The 19,636-nt window shown below is 42.4% G+C and overlaps 3 protein-coding genes and 8 non-coding genes across 11 annotated transcripts; 8 read left to right on the top strand and 3 right to left on the bottom strand.

The window, feature by feature from the left end:
• Positions 1–1,840: 1,840 nt before the first annotated feature.
• TRNAG-GCC (transfer RNA glycine (anticodon GCC)) lies at positions 1,841–1,911 on the top strand. The gene has a single exon. It is a non-coding gene; the product is annotated as a tRNA-Gly (tRNA).
• A 411-nt stretch (positions 1,912–2,322) lies between these two features.
• On the top strand, positions 2,323–2,394 carry TRNAM-CAU (transfer RNA methionine (anticodon CAU)). Its single transcript has one exon. It is a non-coding gene; the product is annotated as a tRNA-Met (tRNA).
• Positions 2,395–2,829: 435 nt separating this feature from the next.
• Positions 2,830–2,911, top strand: TRNAS-UGA (transfer RNA serine (anticodon UGA)). The gene has a single exon. It is a non-coding gene; the product is annotated as a tRNA-Ser (tRNA).
• Positions 2,912–3,998: 1,087 nt separating this feature from the next.
• Positions 3,999–4,070, top strand: TRNAQ-UUG (transfer RNA glutamine (anticodon UUG)). Its single transcript has one exon. It is a non-coding gene; the product is annotated as a tRNA-Gln (tRNA).
• A 493-nt stretch (positions 4,071–4,563) lies between these two features.
• On the top strand, positions 4,564–4,635 carry TRNAQ-UUG (transfer RNA glutamine (anticodon UUG)). Its single transcript has one exon. It is a non-coding gene; the product is annotated as a tRNA-Gln (tRNA).
• A 2,745-nt stretch (positions 4,636–7,380) lies between these two features.
• TRNAS-GCU (transfer RNA serine (anticodon GCU)) lies at positions 7,381–7,462 on the top strand. The gene has a single exon. It is a non-coding gene; the product is annotated as a tRNA-Ser (tRNA).
• Positions 7,463–10,261: 2,799 nt separating this feature from the next.
• Positions 10,262–10,334, bottom strand: TRNAR-UCG (transfer RNA arginine (anticodon UCG)). The gene has a single exon. It is a non-coding gene; the product is annotated as a tRNA-Arg (tRNA).
• Positions 10,335–13,031: 2,697 nt separating this feature from the next.
• Positions 13,032–13,103, bottom strand: TRNAM-CAU (transfer RNA methionine (anticodon CAU)). Its single transcript has one exon. It is a non-coding gene; the product is annotated as a tRNA-Met (tRNA).
• Positions 13,104–14,008: 905 nt separating this feature from the next.
• Positions 14,009–14,326, top strand: LOC132527635 (histone H4). Its single transcript, XM_060163539.1, has one exon. The coding sequence runs from the start codon at positions 14,015–14,017 to the stop codon at positions 14,324–14,326; it is 312 nt and encodes a 103-aa protein (XP_060019522.1). The 5' UTR covers positions 14,009–14,014.
• A 3,234-nt stretch (positions 14,327–17,560) lies between these two features.
• On the bottom strand, positions 17,561–17,945 carry LOC132527632 (histone H2B type 1-C/E/F/G/I-like). Its single transcript, XM_060163536.1, has one exon. The coding sequence runs from the start codon at positions 17,939–17,941 to the stop codon at positions 17,561–17,563; it is 381 nt and encodes a 126-aa protein (XP_060019519.1). The 5' UTR covers positions 17,942–17,945.
• A 371-nt stretch (positions 17,946–18,316) lies between these two features.
• On the top strand, positions 18,317–19,503 carry LOC132527638 (histone H2A type 1-like). Its single transcript, XM_060163544.1, has 2 exons — positions 18,317–18,723; positions 19,427–19,503. Exons 1-2 carry the CDS (start codon positions 18,339–18,341, stop codon positions 19,501–19,503), a joined length of 462 nt encoding a protein of 153 aa, XP_060019527.1. The 5' UTR covers positions 18,317–18,338.
• Positions 19,504–19,636: the final 133 nt, after the last annotated feature.

Genomic DNA, 19,636 nt, shown 5'->3' on the forward strand with positions numbered 1-19,636 from the left:
TCAACTCTGAATGATAGCAAGGATAGCTGGGGATTTATAGCAAGTGGGCAGGGTGAGGGGGGTCAGAGGATGGAAAATTACAAACAGGAGCTTGATTAGTTATCAAGGGTAGAGGGAGTCTCAATAAACTGGCTTAGCAGGATTCTTGCTAAAATTGGACTCAGTAGGCCAAGGTTAAGGCCTAGCAGAGAGGAGGGCTCAGAGGAGCCTGAGTAAAGTTTGGTCAAAGAGGCAGTCCTTGTCAATGGCATGTCATAAGGCCTCCTTCTTATTACTAAGTTGGCCACTGGAGAGCCTCAGGGCCAGGATCGAGGCGATCTGAACTGTGGCTATGAGCATTCCAGTCTTGAAAAGTTATAAACTCCCTTCTATATTAATAAATTGTATTCTGATTTGTAACATCAGGATCCTGTGAGTCTTACTAGTGAGAATCAGTTTCTAGGGCCTAATTCCCTTCAGGTGGTAATTTCACTGAGTTTGCTCTACCAGTAAATCTGAGGTCCAAACCTTACAACAGGTGGTCACAAGGTAGTAATCAGGTCTGGATGACTGATTTTCATAAATGACATTTTTACTCTATCTCACACATGGATTTCCCAATTTTAGATTTTCTATATGCTCTTCTCTTTTCACTAGATTTATCTTGAGCCAAGCATTTGAGTCTCATTCTCCACCTCGACCCCCAGCATATCATCTAGTTAGAGTATCTGACATACTTATATATTATAACCATATTTATTGACTCCAATATGTATTTGATAAGGGCATGTTATATTCTCATCTGTTTCGATGTAGAAGCCAACATATCATTTCCATAAAATGCCAAGTTTAGTTATATCTCTCATACTGTTCAGTTATGTATTATTCTGTTGCTAGGATTTGTTGAAACCTAATTTATGGCCCAAATTCTTCCTTTAAGAGCAACATTAATAACCTCCTAATTTGCTAAAAGTCTTTCTGCAATTCTTTCCCTTCAAAGCATCCTAATCACAGCTGCCAAATAAATACTACAACTTCTTTATTCTGAAGAAGAGGTGAAGAGATAGAAACTAGAGTGAAAAACCTCCTGGCTTTCACATGCTTTATAATCCAGGCTATCAGAGTCCATTACTTTCCTAAAGCCCAAACTCAAGACTCATTTCAGTAGATTATTTTCATTGATCGTCAGTGGTTTTCTCTTGTTGGTTTTTTCTCCGAACGAACTGAAAAGTCCTGAAAAACAGAGATGATAACTCTTATTTATTTCCAGGCCCCTTTTGGCTTTTTGTTCCAAAGGGCCACAGCGACCTCGGCAACTGGTGGTCATCCTCTCCAGAGGCAAGTAAGGAGAAGGAATTGGGAGAATTATATTTTTCCTTTATTACTTTCTTTGTTATCCTGCTTCCGTTGACAATACCCTCCGTGCCAAACTTGTGTCTCCATAAACAGAAGGACAATAGAAGGTCTTTTTTCCAAAATGAAGTAACTTGGTGTTTCAAACTTGAATTGAGCACTTTGGCCTACTAATTAACCGAACTTGCTTGCATCCTAAATGAGAGATTTTCAGAAAGTGTTTTCATTAAAGATATAAATTGAGGGAGGGATGGAGAAAGATATTTTTATATGTCGGGTATTTATAGGTGTTTTTCATTTTCAAAAGCCTCCAAGAGTCACATATCAGCAGTTTCAGCTTCCTTCTAGTTCACAGGTTTTCCTAGAAAATTTAAATATCGTCTTTTATTTAACTGGATTTAAGAAAATCCTAGAGAAAAGAACATACATCTTCACTCTTTTACTAACGATTTAGGGACAATATAATTATAACTATATGAAGCCAAGTAAAAAGGCGTGAACAGGTAGAGCATTGGTGGTTCAGTGGTAGAATTCTCGCCTGCCACGCGGGAGGCCCGGGTTCGATTCCCGGCCAATGCAACTCTCCTTTTCCCCCGGCTGCGGAGTAAAATATTTTCACTGAAAAACAACAAACATTTTAAGATAATTATGCTTCTGGTATCCGAGTGTGGCTGAGAGAAGCAAAAGTTAATCCTCCTTGTACAATTTTACCTTTATAAATTGTACCCGTTGGCGTGCATTTGGTTTTCCAATAACCTGGAAAGTCATCTTGTCCGAGCTCAAGGAAACTCCTACCTCAATTGATAGAAGTCTTTCGAAGGTGAATTCTAAGTCAGTAATATTTGGAGGTGGAGTGTAGCCACGTGTGGACATAAATATAGTATTCCTACTCTTACAGCCATAAGAAGATATTCACAATCTCTTAGAGCCAAGAAAGTGCCAAAATTTATCCCCTTGAAATATGACTTGAAAAACACGTCGCGGCATGTTAGCAGAGTGGCGCAGCGGAAGCGTGCTGGGCCCATAACCCAGAGGTCGATGGATCGAAACCATCCTCTGCTAGCATCGGCGATTTTCTTGATTGAAACTTGATTTTAGAAAGAAAGGGATTGAATAAAGATTACAAGAGACCATCAGATCGAGCTTGTGGGACAGTTCGGGATGTGTAAGAATCCCCAAAGTGGTTTGTTAAAAATACATATTTCCCGTTTTTGACAGAGATAAATCTTATTCATTATGTCTGGTAACTTGATCTCTCAGATTTGGAGACCACTACACCTCTTAGGGATTGGAATGTGACCTTGGTAAGGTCTTTGGTATCTTGTAAGTCAGACAAGGGTTACAATTTGTAATTACGTCTGTAACCAATGTCTCAATCTGCTGAGCTTTTTACCATTATGACAGGCATTCCAGAACTGTTGTCGAAATTAAAGAACGTTTGTAAGAGGAAAGATATTATTCCTCATGGGAATATATCTAGACAATTCAGTCAGTTATGTAGTCGTGGCCGAGTGGTTAAGGCGATGGACTTGAAATCCATTGGGGTCTCCCCGCGCAGGTTCGAATCCTGCCGGCTACGGAGTTTTGTTTTCCCTCCAGGTCGAAATACTTGCTGTACCAGCTACAGAAACGGTGAAACAACACGGAATATACTGTTTTACTGATTATTATTATCTTTCTCCATAAAACTGGAATCAGGTAGTTCTAGTCCTTTAGTATAACTGTATGTAGAGAAAATCTTTGAAAATTACTTTGGTAAACGCTAGGGATTTCTGAGACCATCATAAATATGCTGAAAAAATGCTCAGGCTTTAGTTCATTTTGCATTGCTATCTCCTTATCTGAAATTCAGCTCAGGTCTGACTTCCGAACCTCGCCTGCCTCTATTTTTTCGATGTTCTTCCAATAATTTGGGTATATCCAGTGCATCACTATTCCACTCGTGAGTATTTTGATGTTTGGGAATCAGTATCTCAAACAGAAATTTCCAATATTTCCTCCTTCTGGATCCCTCTTATCATTCCACTTAGGAGGCCAGACTGTAGGGAGGAAGTACCAGTTAAAGAATTTTCAAAACTGTTTTCTGATTTGGGCTTAATTTCAAAACAACAACAACAACAACAACAACAACAAAACTGTTTTGCCCGCAAAAACTCTAATACATAAACATACAGTATATGCAACATAAATAAGAGTAAATATAACAAAAATTCATCTTGTATTAAACTTGCAGTCGATCCATTAGGAAATGCGGATAAGCAAAAAGAAGGATGTAAAAATACTCAAAAAGGAAAAAGTTTTTTCTTATTCCCGAAATTACCAGTAATTTCCTATCTTATCTTGGACTTGTTTTTTCTTGTTGCGTTTTCTATATTCACATATGTCCTAAGGGATTTTTAAGTGTTGACACCATATGTAGACAAACGTTCATGGCCCAGGTTAGAAATTCAGTAAAGGCACAGTTTTGATTTTGCAAGGAACGCCGATCCTCAAACCCTCCGGGGGCCCTGAGAAAAAATTCCAAGCAGAGTGAGCTCTGCTAGGCTTTTCGCATTGCGGAGCACTGAAGGTGAGGCTTTCGCTCATCTAAGACAAATCTTTCCAATGAAGCGCATACGACGCACAGCACACACGTTCCTAAAAGCGTGGGGCGAGAAAACAGCAGGGGCCCCATGGTGTAATGGTTAGCACTCTGGACTTTGAATCCAGCGATCCGAGTTCAAATCTCGGTGGGACCTGTTAGTCTTTTAGTGTCTTCCCTCCTCGTCTCTTAAATCACCGTGGTACCTCGAGGAGGCTAGACACCTAAGCACTTGCGCAAGATACCCCATCCCCGTCAGCAAGGAGACACTGTCCTGCAAAACAGCTTTCCTTACCCTTGCCTCTGGGATTCCACATCTGTCCTCTCTTGCTCCTCCTCCTTCTCTAAGCCACAGAATCTCCTCCGATCCTCGTCATTTAGATTACCCCCGGGTGACTGTTCACGTTTTCCACCCCTGATCTCAGTCCTGGGTTCAAGTTCCATCAGTTTCTAACACGAACTGGGTCCTGAGAAGTTCGTAGTGCCTGTGAACCCTGAACCCTGGTCGTCGCGTTTCACTTGGAGCTTCTGCTGATTGGCATACAGCAGATTCTCTATGAATATTTTTTAAATGAAAACGATAGTCCATAAAACCCTGAATGGAATTACAGACTCTTCAATAAATATTCATAAATCCCCCAGCAAGTGGTGGTCCCATGGTGTAATGGTCAGCACTCTGGACTTTGAATCCAGCGATCCGAGTTCAAATCTCGGTGGGACCTACTTTTGTTTTGGTCGCCAGCCTATTTCCTCCGTGTTTCCCTCAAGTCGATAATGTACACTGGTTTCTGGGCATAACCTTCCCACTCAGGCTTCCTTCTTCCGAGGAGCCCCTTGGAACACCATTCACTCTCTCGACAACTACTCTTGCCTGGGTTCCTGAAGACAGTCAGATCCTAAGTAATTTGCATGCTCAGGGTCTTAACACTTCATGTCTCAGAGGCCCCTCTCGCAAATCTTCTCTTCTCTGAAGCCTCCTCAAAACGTATCAGCCTAATGTAGGAATATATATCTATATAAATTATATATATAATATGTATGTTATATATAATAATATATAAATATATAATATATAACAATATATATAATTTATATGTAATATATATAATTTGTATATATATATATAAATTGCAGTAGCAAGTACAAAGTTCCTCATGTAAGGACCCCACGGTTAGCACTCTGGGCTCTGAATCCAGCAGTTTGAGTCCAAATCTCTTTGGGACCTCAGCAACATCTTAGCAATTTTCCCCCTATGGTTCTCCTAAATCGTTAGCCAGATGTACATATCTAGCTGTAGGCGCTGCTAGTTACTTCCAAGTCAACAACCAAAGCAACATAGAACCACTGGCCGAGAGAAGATTGTCTCTGATTACCTTCCTCCGGAATTCTAGCCCTACTTCCCCTTACACCTGATGGCCCTTTTTGCCTTTTGCCCAGAGTTCCTCAGATTCTGCTAAATTAGAATCCTGGTTCCAATGATTAGGTGTTCATGTTTTACAGTCCCTCTAACTCAGGTCCTTCCTTTCCTGGAGCCTACTTAAAGTGCTCCATCGGCTTCCAAACATTAACACTGTCCTGAGAAAGTTCCTGCTACACAGCAGTACCCTTGTTGAGTACATCTTAGAGTTGTACCCATGAGAGGCTCTGTTCAAACTCCACAAGCTTATGTGTTGCCTACTTTATTTTGAAGATAAACTGACCTGTTAGGAGTACACATCAGTCTTTTGGTAGAGACCTAACTTCAAAGGCCTCATGATGTAATGGTTAGCGCCTGGACTTCAAATCTCAGTGGACTTGTCTCAGTTTTGGTGACCTTGCCCTCACATTTTCCCTAACCAGGAGTACACTCTGATGTATAGACACTCCCTTAAACTTGCATTTCTTCTCTCCCGTCAACGTCCAACTCCTTGCTCTTTCCTCTGGCTACTGAAAATTTCCCTCTCCCCCTCACCCTCACCTCCCCCCTAAAATCTCTCCTCTTGATGCTTTTTGCTTTGCCTGGTGCCGGCCTAAAGTCAATCAGATCCCTATAAGTCAATTATGTGCTTGGGTGATTAAGAGTTCATATGTCACAGGCCCCACCTGTGCCTTTTTTCTCCTCTGGAACTCAGGCAAATGCTCTGTAGGCTGCAGAACTCTGAACACAGACCTGAAAATATCCAAACCATAGAGTGAGACCCTAGCTATCAGTCATCTGAGAGCCTCCACTGTGCCCTTAGAGGAGGCTCTCTGTTAATATTCCTTAGATTGAATCTATGCTGAAACATTTTAAAAATCAACAGACCAGATGCATTAGTATACAAGTCTTAACCTTGAAGGTCTGTTATACCAAGGTCCCATGGTGTGATGGCTAATCCTCTGGTCTCTGAATACAGCAGTCCCAGCTGTCAGTGGGACTCTAAATTCTTTCTGTTGACTCTCTCCACAGTTTGAACATATATCCTTCAGTGCTCTGTGACAGCAAAACAAGAGCCCCCATGAATGCCTCTGGTTTCTAAAAATTGTTCCAGAAAAAGCCCTGCAAGCTTCCTTCCACCTATTAAGCCCCAGTCATATCAATGTCTTAGAACCTCTGTCTCAGCTTCCTATTGCTGCTGTAGCAAATTACCACAAATTTAGTGACTTAAAACAACACAGATTTACTCTCTTACAGTTCTGAAGTTCAAAAGATTACAATCAAGTTGTCAGCATGGCTGTGTTCCCTCTGGAGACTTCAGGGAAGAATGTTTCCTCGCTTTTTTTCACCTAGTGGCCTCTTCCTTGTATCGCCTCTTGCTTCTGCAGTCACGTTTCCTACTAATGAATATGATCCTCCTTTAGGTTCACTTAGATAATCCCGGATAATCTTCCATCTCGAAATCCTCAATTTAACCATATCTGCAAAATCACTTTTACCATGTAAGGCAACATATTTTTAGATTCCACATATAAGTGACATCATATAGTATTTGTCTTTCTCTGTATGACTTACCTCTTTTAGCATAATGCCCTCAAGGTTCATGTTGTTGTGAATGGCAGGGGTTTCCTTCATTCTCATGGCTGAATAATATTCCTTTGTATATATATACAACCACATTTTCTTTATCTATTCATTGGTTGACAGACACAATTTCTTTCCATATCTTGGCTATTGTGAAAAATGCTGCAATAAACGTGGGAGTGCAGATATCTTTTTAGTATCCTGTTTTCATTTCTTTTGGATAAATACCTAGAACTGGGATTGCTGGATCATACAGTAGATCTATTTTTAATTTTTTGAGGATCCTTCATGCTATTTTCCTCAGTGGCTGAACCTCAGTCCCTTCTTTATTTTTTCTTCCTTTATCAAAGCAAGAGGGCCATTTATAGGGAGAAAAGACATTATCTTCATTAATAATAATAAAAAAGCTAAATAATAATATAATTTGGCAAATAGAACGCTGCTGAGTAAAGAAATACAATTTTTAACCAAAACCCCCCACGCAGATGACGAGGTGGCCGAGTGGTTAAGGCGATGGACTGCTAATCCATTGTGCTCTGCACGCGTGGGTTCGAATCCCATCCTCGTCGTTCGGTTTCCCCGCTTTACTGTGGGAGTGTGGTTTTAGTACCTTGTAAGGAAGGTATTTCGCCAGAACGTGTCGGTAGATGCTCTGTTAGAGACGCATTGAGGTGACGAGTAACTTTCAATAACGTTACTTTTAGCCCCTTTTATAGAGAGATTAGAATTTGAGTCACGTCACGTGGATGACAGTCAAGAATCAAACTCTGCTGCCTCCGGTCAGACGCAGGTGTGCTCACGTATTCCCCAGCTTCTCCACCGTTGTCAAAAACTGATTTCTGGCCCTCTGACTTCCGTTACGCTTGTTGACCGCCTCCCCACCCAGCCCATCTTCCTGCCTGCGTTCCTAACACTGGTAGCAAATTATAAGCAACTAGGGAGTTTTCTCAAGATGTCCACCTTTCCTCCACCCCTCGGCACAGTTGAATCAGTAGCTCCGAGGGTGACGTCCAGGCGTGGCTGCGGGGCCACAGGTGATTCTGATGGGTTTCTTGGGCTGAGAACCACTGGCCATTCGCTTCTCTTCACTCCCTGCTCCCACCCGCTCCCCAGCTTTGGTTCCCTGTCTCGGCAGTTTTTGTTGATTTTTTTTTTTTTGCCTCTTAAATTCAGGTCCAAGACGCTCCCTCTTTACCCCTTATCACTCCCTATCCTCCCAAACTCTTCATCAAACTCCAGTTTTATCTGACCACTGGTCCCTGTCTTCAGGAGCAGAAGCTGTTCACATGCTCTGCTTTTGCTCAAGTAGTTCCTTCTGCCTGGAGAGTCTCTGCTCCCTTGCTGCAAAATCCTCTTGCAAGACCCACATCAAATGTACCTTTTCTGTGAATCCTCAGATGAAAGAAAGCATCACTCTCCTCTTTGTATTTTACATGAATGAATTTAATCGAAGATCTTTTCCAGGTGTTCCAGTCTCTATTAGTTTCTTCCTTCTTTGATCATCTTCTGCCACTTATATCTTAATTTTAGCACATAATACCATAAAATCTCACCAGTTCCCTCTTTTCACCTAATAGTAAACTATAGCAAACGGCTGAGTGCACGGTGTAGAATAACAAAATTTGAAGGGACCGTAAAGATGATCTCTCTGAAAATTCCCACCCCCCCATCACCTGTCTCTATTTTACAGATGAGAAAACTGAGGTAGAGACCAGACAAATTAATTGTTTAAAAAAATCATATAACCAACGTTTCCTTATTAAGGTTCATGGGAACCAAGTTCTTTAAGATCAAGTGGTTACAGTGATAAGATCTTTCTAACATGTTCAAATCCAGTGACTGGGATTGTGACTTTTCATACCTGGAAAATCCTTCTGAAGTACACTTGTCATAGATCAGCAGAGATCCAAAGGCTCCTGAGGACTGAGACCTATGAGGCACAAATTTTGAAGTAAAATCTGTTTTTGAATTTTACCTAACAATATATGGCTTATGTAGTACCTGTGATTCAAAGATAGTTCACAAATTTTAACTCATTTTATCTTGAAAATAAAAACTCAGGAAATGCTGATCCAGATTGGAGGCCAAAGTGGGGTCTTGAGGAATTGGGTGATATGCTCTTTATATTTCTGAATTTTCTCCAAAACAGAATCAGAGATATTGGATGCCTGAACAGCCTTATCCCTCTTGTCCCTTCAACCCCATGTTACCTTGTTTGAGAATAAGGTTGTAGGGGTACCACCCTTTTATATCCTTGTCCTTCCAACTTTGCACACTGTAAACATTCAACAGATAGTTATAAAATAAACACAGGCATATTGTATATGTGTGTGTGTGTGTGTGTGTGTGTGTGTGCGCATGATGGTGACATGGTAGGGACTGAAACTTTGTCCAGGCAGAATATACCTTAGGGTATTTGTCACTGCTTTTAATACACATTAAAGGATAATTTTAAATGTGCTAATCTCTTGTATTGTTTCCACGATAGGGAGGTAGATCTGGAGCAATTTTGCCTCTGCCCCTCACAGCTTTTAAACCCAAAGGGTATGTTTTTTCCTTAACTACCAAAGAGAGAAGCAAAGAGGAATACGTTAAGTAGAAAAGAGTTAAGCCTCCGTGTGATTTGAACCAACGTTTGAATCTGAAAACACCGTATGTTTCACCAGGAAGTCATCAATTGGAAATGAGATTTTCTTCATCCTAAATTATTAATCAATTCAGTTATTTAAGCCCTGAAAAATGTGTTTGTATATTTTGCTCAGCTATGTTCTCTGCCTTCCTGTTTGTATACACACTCCGCAAACAGTCCGGCTATTTCAATGACCTTAGTATTCTGTTCTGTAATTTAGGTTTGAATATAAGCTGTTCTCATCCTTTTGACGGCAGCAAAACCAAAGGAAAACAAGAAAGTTAAGATGGAAAAGATAGGGGAAGAGTGGAAACCAGTGACAGATTCCAGCACCCGGAACTCAAACGAGAAGAGAACTGTGAAGAGGTTGTGGCCTTGGGCGAAGCCATGGGGAAGGAGAAGCAGCAGGTTTTCCCCTGTGCTACCCACTGGGGGCTCAGTTCGAGAGAGCTCCGTTTACAGATCGGAATTCCCTTTTCAAGGACAAGCCGAGCCTGTGAAAATGAAACTCAGGAGCTCAAATCCAAATATGGGGAGAGCTTGAGAGCCCCAAATTATTGGAAGGCCTTATTTCGGTTTTGACTTCCAGGCACTCTTTACACTGGTTCTCCCAAGGCTTTTGAGAATAACCTCTTTAAAATAGGGCAGGAAGAAAAGGGTTCGAAAAACACATGATTTCCTACCACCTACCCGTGAGATGTGGCTATCGATTACTAGAAAAGGGCATAAAAGGTGACACTAACCACGAAGGGATTCGAACCCTCAATCTTCTGATCCGAAGTCAGACGCCTTATCCGTTAGGCCACGTGGTCGCCGAGCATACGGTCTTGCTGTGACACTTAGGAAGTAAGTTTTCTGCCCCGTTCTGAGTCGTGACAGTTACGTAATGACAAAAGGCAATGGCCCCCACGCCGCCGGCGCTCTCTGTCATTGGAAAAATAGAAACTCGAGATTACGGGGGTTATCTCGGGCCAAGGAGCAGGGCCTTGTGAAGGGTAAGAATTGACAATTATTTCGGTCTTGGGTACTCCATGGAGGGAAAAGTCATTGACTGTACGACTCTCGAGCAGAAAAACTGGAGTTTATGGCACCCAAAGGATGCCAAAATATTGCATATTGCCTGCATCGAGGGATATTTTTAAATACCAGAACTCAGAGTTTCTTCCCTATTAATATTCAGTCACGCTCGCAATTTTCAAACTCTAGGTACTTGGGATGTCTGCCTGGACAGTTGTCAGTAAGAAGGCAGTCTTACTACATAAGGCAGCATCTATCTACACGATTGTCTTTCTTGTCACCCGGCATGGATATCTGCAGGCCCCCAGGCATAACAATTTCCCCTTTCCCATGTTTTCTGGTATTTTCCCTGATTGTCATAACGTGACATCAAAGCACTTTTCACAGTATATTTCTATCTGTTTGAAAAGAGAATGCTTTTTTTCTTTTTTTTGGCGTTTCTCAGGGTTTAGGGGAGTCCAGTGCCATTACTATTATTTGAGGCTTCCATATATTAAGAAATAAGCACTACGGTAGAATTACAAAAATTTTGATTGTGACAATTTTTACATTTAATAAATGAATCAACACAAAAACGTGTTACAATAAAATCATTCTATGGTCAAAATATTTATAGAATTTATAACGTATGGTAGAGGGCTTGGCCTAATGATGTGATATAAAGTTATATTTTGGATGGCTTCTTTTAAGCTTGTCAGTGAATCTCTGCGACCTCATGCACCTCGTTTGAAGATAATGTCAACATTATTAGTCTACACATTAGTCATTTCCTTAATTTTCTTAAATTCTAGACCCTGGGAGCATTGGCCTTCCTGGCTTATTTGTGGTAGGTCTTGGCTTTTCTTGACTAGTAAATTAGCAGCTTTCTGGAGTACAGAAATAGGCCCTTTCACACAGTCTTTCTTCCCTGTCCACGGAATAACATGTGGCAAATAGTAGGAGCTCAATAAAAATGTGCTGAATTTCTCATATACATATGTTTTTGAATTTTGAGATTATCTTTAAGGTGGAGATTATTTAACAAAAAGATCCTTATCTCCTGAAAATATTTGAACGTGGACTTGTTTTCTCTCTTTCTCTCTTCCTGGAAGCAGGAAGATGGTGGCTAAACCATCATGGGTAGTGTTGGTGGAAGTGGTAAGAAGTGGTTGAATTCTGGATATGTTTTGAAGGATTTGCTGATTGGATTGAGGGTGTGAGAGAAATAGAGAAGTCATACGTAGCTCCACGATTTTTTGCTTTAACACGTTTCCATTTACTGAGATGGGGACCACCACAGGAGAGGAAGGAGCATTTTGGGGGTGGTGTGTGTGGGGTTAGGATAAGTTCTGTTTGGACATGTTAAGTTTGAGTTGTGCACTTAACATCCAAGTTTGGAGTGGTCAAATTAGGATTCTATATGAATCCTATATGTGTGAATGTATATGTGAATATACATGTTGAAGTGGAGATATATATATATATATCTCCAGTCTGTTGAAGACTCCATCTTTGAGAAGATTATCGGCAATGAAATCCAGCCAAAATAATTTTTGACCATGACTGGTGTGTTGCTTTCCATGACTTTGCTCCTGAAGTAATAAAGAGCATCCGTGCCATACCTGAAGATGGAGGACAAGAAAGCCTTCTCTAGTATTTCCTTGTGTATATCTTTTTTTGTGTGTCTGCACTTTTTCCTTTGCTGTAATAAATCTTAACCTTGGGTAAATGTTGATTCATGTGACTCCTTCCAGCGAATCACCAACTACTGGGTGGTCATAGGGCTACCGGGAAACAACTTGTACTGTATATACGTATTTACTTGTTTAAAAGCATTTCTACACTGTAGGCTACTTAATGCCTTTTCTTAGCGCCTAGGACAGTATCTAACACATAAATATATGAATAGGAATCCTTTCTGAGAGAGAGAAAACTATAAAACAGTCCACACATATATTTAAAAAATGAGCATAGAGAATAGTTCTGTTAGAGATTGTAAAGCAAGGTAAAGGGTACAGACACATTTTACCAGTAGCCGCCGAAGTGGTTTTCTCAGGTCAAAGTACAATCATGGCCTCCCAAACTCTGCACTCTGTCCCAAACTGCTACTTATTTACTCCAAAGATTAAAACTCTAGTAGTTGCAAAGAATCTGCGCCGGGATGGCCCAGGAGATTTCTAGTCTATCAGCTTAACCACATGGCCACAATTACCTAAAAGTAGTGCTTTCCGAATTATGTTATAGAAGGAAATGTAACTCAAGATCTTGGCTTCCACCCCTGCCCTCAGTTTAATTCAGTATTTTCGCAGCTTCATAGGGCAACGAGAACTGTCGTGATAAAATAGCACGGTTACTTTGGCAACCAGAAGAAATCACTTAAACGGTTTCACGCTTATTTTCAGGGAGTCATTTTAGCTCCAGAATTTAAAAAAAAAAAAAAAGGGTGGGACGCCATTTTATTTTTTTTCCTTACTGTGAAACAAGGTTACACAATTTTAACGACAGAAGGAAAATAGCAGAGGATGGTTTCGATCCATCGACCTCTGGGTTATGGGCCCAGCACGCTTCCGCTGCGCCACTCTGCTCTCTCTTCGAAAACGTTTCCTAATAATACTCTTAAGTCTACTCAGAGGCGACTTGGCCTCTAAATATAAAAAATGTAAGAAGGCGCCTATTTATTTCAATTCCTTGGCTACAAGTTGCCAAGTCTCTGGAATAATATCGCTACCAGAATCAGAGGAAACGACGAGGAGTAGAAAAGTAAACATTAACAGAGTTAAGTTACTGGGCGCAGAGGTGAGGGGTGGTTAGATAATTAAATGAGAATTACAGGTTTTAGTAAACAGGGAAGGAAACGAAAACAAGAGGGAAAGGAACACGGGCGTCCGCGCGGCGGGCGAGAATTCTACCACAAAATCACTAACCAACCATGTATTCGCCTTTGGGAAGCAAATCCTTTTGGTCAGATTTCCCTTGGCTTCGTGATGGAGAGGGTGAAGTCCTGCAGTTTTTAAAGTCCTCCGGAGCGGGGGGTTCGGTTTGAAGGGATTTTGTTGTAGGGAGGAGTAATGCTGGAAGCACCGTAAACTTGGGGGCAAAGCGGGGCTCCGCATTCCACCGAAGGTTGCAGCAGTTCCGGTCGTGTGGGCCAAGGCTCCTGAGCAACCGTTCCAAAGCATCCCAAACAGCAAAAGATAATTAGTAAAAAAAAATGTTAACATTTTTAGTCTGACGCAGCTGTTAAATAGGTCCTAGAAGTCCCACTTAGGGCCGGAGGACCTGCTGTAGACTCCTTCGTGAAGGGCACATTCGGCGGGCAGGGACTAAGTCATCATGACGTCATCGAGACTGGGCCGCGAGGAGAGGGGCCGGCGGGCTAAAGGAAAGTGCGGGCGAGCGCGCTTTCAGTTTTCAATTCGGTCCGAAACCCGCTCATATAAGGGAATTGCCTCGGGGTTTTTCTCGCTGTTTTGAGTATTGTCAGAGCAGTATTACCATGTCTGGACGAGGCAAAGGTGGTAAGGGATTAGGGAAGGGAGGCGCTAAGCGGCATCGTAAGGTTTTGCGCGACAACATCCAGGGTATCACCAAGCCCGCCATCCGGCGTCTGGCCCGGCGAGGTGGGGTCAAGCGCATATCTGGTCTGATTTATGAAGAGACCCGTGGGGTACTGAAGGTGTTTTTGGAGAATGTGATCCGAGACGCGGTCACTTACACGGAGCACGCCAAGCGGAAGACCGTCACCGCCATGGACGTAGTGTACGCCCTCAAGCGCCAGGGACGCACCCTCTACGGCTTCGGCGGTTAGGACGCCCGTTTTCAGCGATTTAACATCTTACTACCAAAGGCCCTTTTCAGGGCCGCCCAAATGTTTCGGTGAAAGAGCTAGCATTTTTTGCTGTTCTTTTTCTTTGCTTTTTATGAGGTGTACTTCATTTACTTTTAATTAGTCAAAAGCTATTTTTCGTGCATTTTAATTTCTAGTTCACATTTTAGGAGGGCAGAAGTTGGCTGATTTGTGTATGTTTCTGCTTTGTGGAAGTGGTTTCGGGTATAAGTTTGAGCATTTTAACGTTTTGTGGGGCAGTGAAGAAACTCACAGAGCACTGTCTTCCCTAGGAAGATTCCGCTTAAGTTCTGGTGTATTTCAAGTTTGGAGTCGTGTATGCATAGTGCTTGAATACTGGAGAGAAGTCGGCTTACGCTGCCCCCGATGTAGTAATGCGAGGCTCCCTTCCCCCGCCTGTGGTCCGTGCTCAAAATGGCGGCGAGGACGAGGAACAAAGAAAGCCCGCGCCCGTGGCAGAAAGCGGGGCCCGGAACAAAGGCGAATTTACGAGTGGGGCGGGCCGTCCCCTGTGCGGGGCGCGATCCTGAGCTCTGCTGGCGTGTGGTCCTGCTGCTGGGCTCTGCAAACTTAAAACCCTTGTACCAGTGCTTTGGGGGTAAAATTAAAATGCACAGGCGGGGAGAGCTAGCACGTGTTTCTAGTCATAGAGAACACTGTATTCTGACTTTCTGTTAAAATTTTAAAAAGCCGATAGGAAGTCTGTTACTTAATGAACAACATAAATGTCACCTAAGCTTTACAGCTGACATGATTTTAAAAAAATGCTACACAGGCATCAGTATATTTTACCTCAAATTAAGTACGCACTATTTTATTTTTTAAAAAAGCTCCCATATAATCACTGCCAAACTAAAACCAGATTCCCTAATATCTAATACTGGGTTCACAGTAACAAATCCCAGTTATGCCCCAAAATGTCTTAGAGATCTGGTTTGCTTAGGAGGATCCAATCACGCCTTCTCAGTCTCAGGTTTCTGTCTTTTTTTTTGTCTCAGGTCTTTTAATCTACAAGTTTTCTTCTCCTTGATCTCCTTTAGTTTTTTGATATTGATTTGCTGTAGACCTGGCCTATAGGATGTCTTGCTTTGGCTTGTTTCCTGATGGGGTTATTTTCCTTGACTTCTGTACCCTGAATGCCCTACAAGTGATTTTCCCTAGACTTGACTGAAATCATGTTAATTTTCTTGTCAAGGAACAGTTACAGATGATTGTATGTAAATACTATTGTACATCAGAGGCACTTGATGTCGGGGTTATCCAGATTCGATATGATAGATCAATTACTGGTTTAGGGTGATTAGTGTCTTTGTAAAAGCAGGTTTTTCCTCCTTGTGGCCTGCAAGTAATTTGTAGGGTGATACTTTGCGAGCCAGAAATCAATGCAGTCATTTGGAATCTCATCTGTTTTAAAGATACGGGCTCTGGTGCTTAAATATGAAAAGGATCAGATGTTATTTGAGCTAAGGCACTGGTTTGAGGAAACAAATTCATATGACGATGTTAATTTAATAAACAAACAAAATTGAGCACATGGCATATACCAGGCACTGTCTGATGCTATGGAATTATAGCAGTGAACAACTGTGAACAAAACAATATATCTATATTCATGGAGCTTATATTTTGTTGGAGGGGGCACAAACAAAACAGGTAAAACAGTATGTAAGATGGTGCTATGAGGACCACTGAAGCTGGGAAAAGCATTAAAGTATGGAGGAAGGAGGTGACATTTTAAATGATATGGTCATAGAAGGCTTTATTCATAAGTGATGCTTGAGGGCAAAAAAGATTGAGAAAGTGAAGCTCCAAATGGAAGGAAGACCAATAAGGAAAGTCTGGATGCAGAAAGGAAGTATTGTGGTTGGGTGGAGGGAGGTGAGTAGTTCTTATATGGCCTTCCTTATAACCCAACACCTTATTAAAAGAGGTACCTCTAATCCTAGTGAGGCATGAGAAAGTCCTTGGAAAGTAAGGCACATGTTGCATGAATTGGCCATCAAAGGCAGGGAAGACTTACAGTCACAGGCACTAGGTTGGACTCAGAACAGTTCAGGGGAACGAACTGGTTTCAAAGAGGGGCTTGGACTGTTAGAAGTGGTTTGGATTGTTCACACTGCCAGACAAGGAATCCTAATTGGTGTTAAATGCTAGTAGGCTTTCCGGCCTACTGCCTTGTTTATGGCTTCAAGATTCTGAGACTCCAAAGTGGGCAGGACTAAGAGCAACTTCCCAGCACTTCAGCCAGAGGCTTTAGCCAACAGCTAATACTTTAGAAGACCCTCTCTGTGCAGTCACCACCCTGAGTACTTTACTTGTGCTCTTTTATTGATCACCCCAGCAGTGCCACAGAGTAGTTGCTAATTATTATTCCCATTTTAGAAAGAAATGCTCACAGAGCGTTTAAGTAAGATGCTCAAATTTAACATTCAAAGAGGCAGTCGGGACTCTATCATATGCTGGGGGATTTCCCCTTAAACCATGCTTATCCATTTCTCAAATATACTTATGTATTTGTTTTCAAGAATACATTATTTTAAAATGTACTTAAAATTAACTTCGGAAAGCAAGAAATGAATGTCTTAATTATATGTGGAGTTTAGGGAATTTTCTTCACAAGCACCATTCAAAATATAGTAACTTATTTCATGTTCACAAAACTCACTGTGTAGATGTAGGGAAGAAATTTTTTTTCCTTCTTCCCTTCTAGATTCTTTGGCTGGCCTAATAATTGATAAAAGACACATTGACAGGAGAAAAACAAAACGTAACAACGATGTACCTCCTGTATACATTGGAGAGCCCCAGTAAAACAAAATCTACAAAATGGCTACGGCTACCACCTTAAATACCTCTTCAGCTAAAAACTAAAAACGATGGGAATGGGCAGCCAGGTGAAAGCACAGGAAACAAGGGTAACGTTGTTATGCAGATGCAAGTTGTGGGCTTTTCCATAGATAACACATTCGGCCATCCTCCTCTTCCTGGTAGAGTAAGAGACACCCATACAATAGGGGTATTTCTCTTACAAAGGTAAACGTCTCTTACGAAAGAGTAACTTTCCGAAGCCTTCAGAGCTTTTTCTCTTTCCTAGATCACATATAAATATAATTTTGAAGTCTGGAGTTACAGACCCTTAAGAGACAATGTGGGTGGCTCTTAAAAGAGCCTTGAGTTATTGGAGAGGGAGCGAGCTTATTTGGAGCTGGTGTACTTGGTAACAGCCTTGGTGCCCTCGGACACGGCATGCTTGGCCAACTCCCCGGGCAACAACAGGCGCACGGCCGTCTGGATCTCCCTGGACGTGATGGTCGAGCGTTTGTTGTAATGCGCCAGACGCGACGCCTCGCCCGCGATGCGCTCGAAGATGTCGTTGACAAATGAATTCATGATGCCCATAGCCTTGGAGGAAATACCGGTATCCGGGTGAACCTGCTTCAACACCTTGTACACATACACGGAGTAGCTCTCCTTGCGACTGCGCTTGCGCTTCTTGCCGTCCTTTTTCTGGGCCTTGGCCACCGCCTTTTTGGAGCCCTTCTTCGGAGCAGAAGCAGACTTAGCTGGCTCAGGCATCGCAAGACCCACGAAACCACCAGGTAGCGAACGAGAAACAAATACGCCCACGAGCAACCGGCCTCAGTATTTGCTTGGTCTGTATGCAAATTAGAGATGGCAGAATTGCGATTTGTGATTGGTCTTTTCAGCATCCTAATCTCTGATAGGCTCTTTATTACAAAGTCTCATTGGCTCTTCCCTTAGCTCAACCTTACATAATTTGACTTTTCAATTACAAACTCTCTATGTAAATTAGTAACGTTGTTGTTTTAGAACTAGCTTTTGATTGGCTAAGGTTTGTGTTCGGCCAATCGCACAGGCTGTTTTACCAAACCGCCGCAGAGTATAATAGCCTAGTTTCTTGTGTTCTGAGGGTCATTTTCTTTGGTTTTTGTATTGATTTTAGTGTTTTGTCATGTCTGGCCGGGGGAAACAGGGCGGTAAGGTACGTGCCAAGGCGAAGACCCGCTCTTCGCGCGCCGGGCTCCAGTTCCCCGTGGGACGTGTGCACCGCCTGCTCCGCAAGGGCAACTACGCCGAGCGGGTCGGGGCCGGCGCGCCGGTGTACCTGGCGGCAGTGCTGGAGTACCTGACGGCCGAGATCCTGGAGCTGGCGGGCAACGCGGCCCGCGACAATAAGAAGACGCGTATCATCCCGCGTCACCTGCAGTTGGCCATCCGCAACGACGAGGAGCTCAACAAGCTGCTGGGCAAAGTCACCATCGCTCAGGGCGGCGTCCTGCCCAACATCCAGGCTGTACTGCTGCCCAAGAAGACCGAGAGCCACCACAAGGCCAAGGGCAAGTGAACCAATTCCAGTATCAGTGCGTGTCTATAACTTTTTACCCAAAGGCTCTTTTCAGAGCCGTCCACATTTTCACACTTAAAAAAGCTTGTAACTAAACCTGGGCTGGGTCTATGAAGCTTACGCGCGGTTAAAGCCACTGGATAATCGCCACAGTTTATTATCCCAAGTTATCTTCGCTATCTAACGGGACTGATTGAAGTGTGACTCGGAAACAGAACTTTTACAAAAAAGTGGTTAGTACCGTAAGCAAGGGCTTTTAGTAGTGGTGAAGAAGCAAGTTTTGGTAACGTTTTAAAAACCTGGGGTAGTTTGGTTATTTAACGAGAAGGGAAACATTCTATCCTGCGGAGAAGGCAGGTTGGGTAAGGTGGTAGCTTAGAATGTCACTAAGACGTTTGAAACAGCCAAACGAAAGAACGGCTGGCAAATCAGATCAGCGCGGGCTTTTCAAGTTCTGAACTTGTTGCCGAAACTCGGCCTCTGTTCACCCGTGCCGAATAGTAAGCGGCGACATAGTTTTGGGGAAGTACAAAAGAGTAGCTTTCATTGCTTTGCCAGGCAATGGAGACCACAGCAGACTAGTGCCCTCAAGACTGTGCCCTCCCTTGAGAGAGTAGGAAGTTAACTTATACAGTCTAGGAGTGGAAAATAGGGTCGCAGATAAGAATGCAATTTTGCGTTCTTTTTTACTTCAGGAAAATTTCAAAATCAAAGATGGCGTCCGGCGGTCCTGGGACTGGCTCTGGTGGTGCTTGAGGTTATCGCACCGTGATCTCCTTTCTGGAATGAAAAATGTTCACAGAGGAAGGGAGTGTTTTCTCGGAGAAATAAACACCAGGTGCATAGTACAACTCTAACTAGAAAATAATCAGTTTCAAAGTGAAATTAAGCAAGAAAGAAAGATC

This window comes from Lagenorhynchus albirostris, chromosome 10, assembly GCF_949774975.1.
Source record: "Lagenorhynchus albirostris chromosome 10, mLagAlb1.1, whole genome shotgun sequence".
NCBI lineage: Eukaryota > Metazoa > Chordata > Mammalia > Artiodactyla > Delphinidae > Lagenorhynchus > Lagenorhynchus albirostris.

Coding starts and splice junctions, on each gene's coding strand:
- LOC132527635 (XM_060163539.1), top strand. CDS start 14,015: ATGTCTGGACGAGGCAAAGGTGGTAAGGGATTAGGGAAGGGAGGCGCT.
- LOC132527632 (XM_060163536.1), bottom strand. CDS start 17,941: ATGCCTGAGCCAGCTAAGTCTGCTTCTGCTCCGAAGAAGGGCTCCAAA.
- LOC132527638 (XM_060163544.1), top strand. CDS start 18,339: ATGTCTGGCCGGGGGAAACAGGGCGGTAAGGTACGTGCCAAGGCGAAG. Junction 18,724..19,426: donor GAGCCACCACAAGGCCAAGG/GCAAGTGAACCA, acceptor TTTTTACTTCAG/GAAAATTTCAAAATCAAAGA.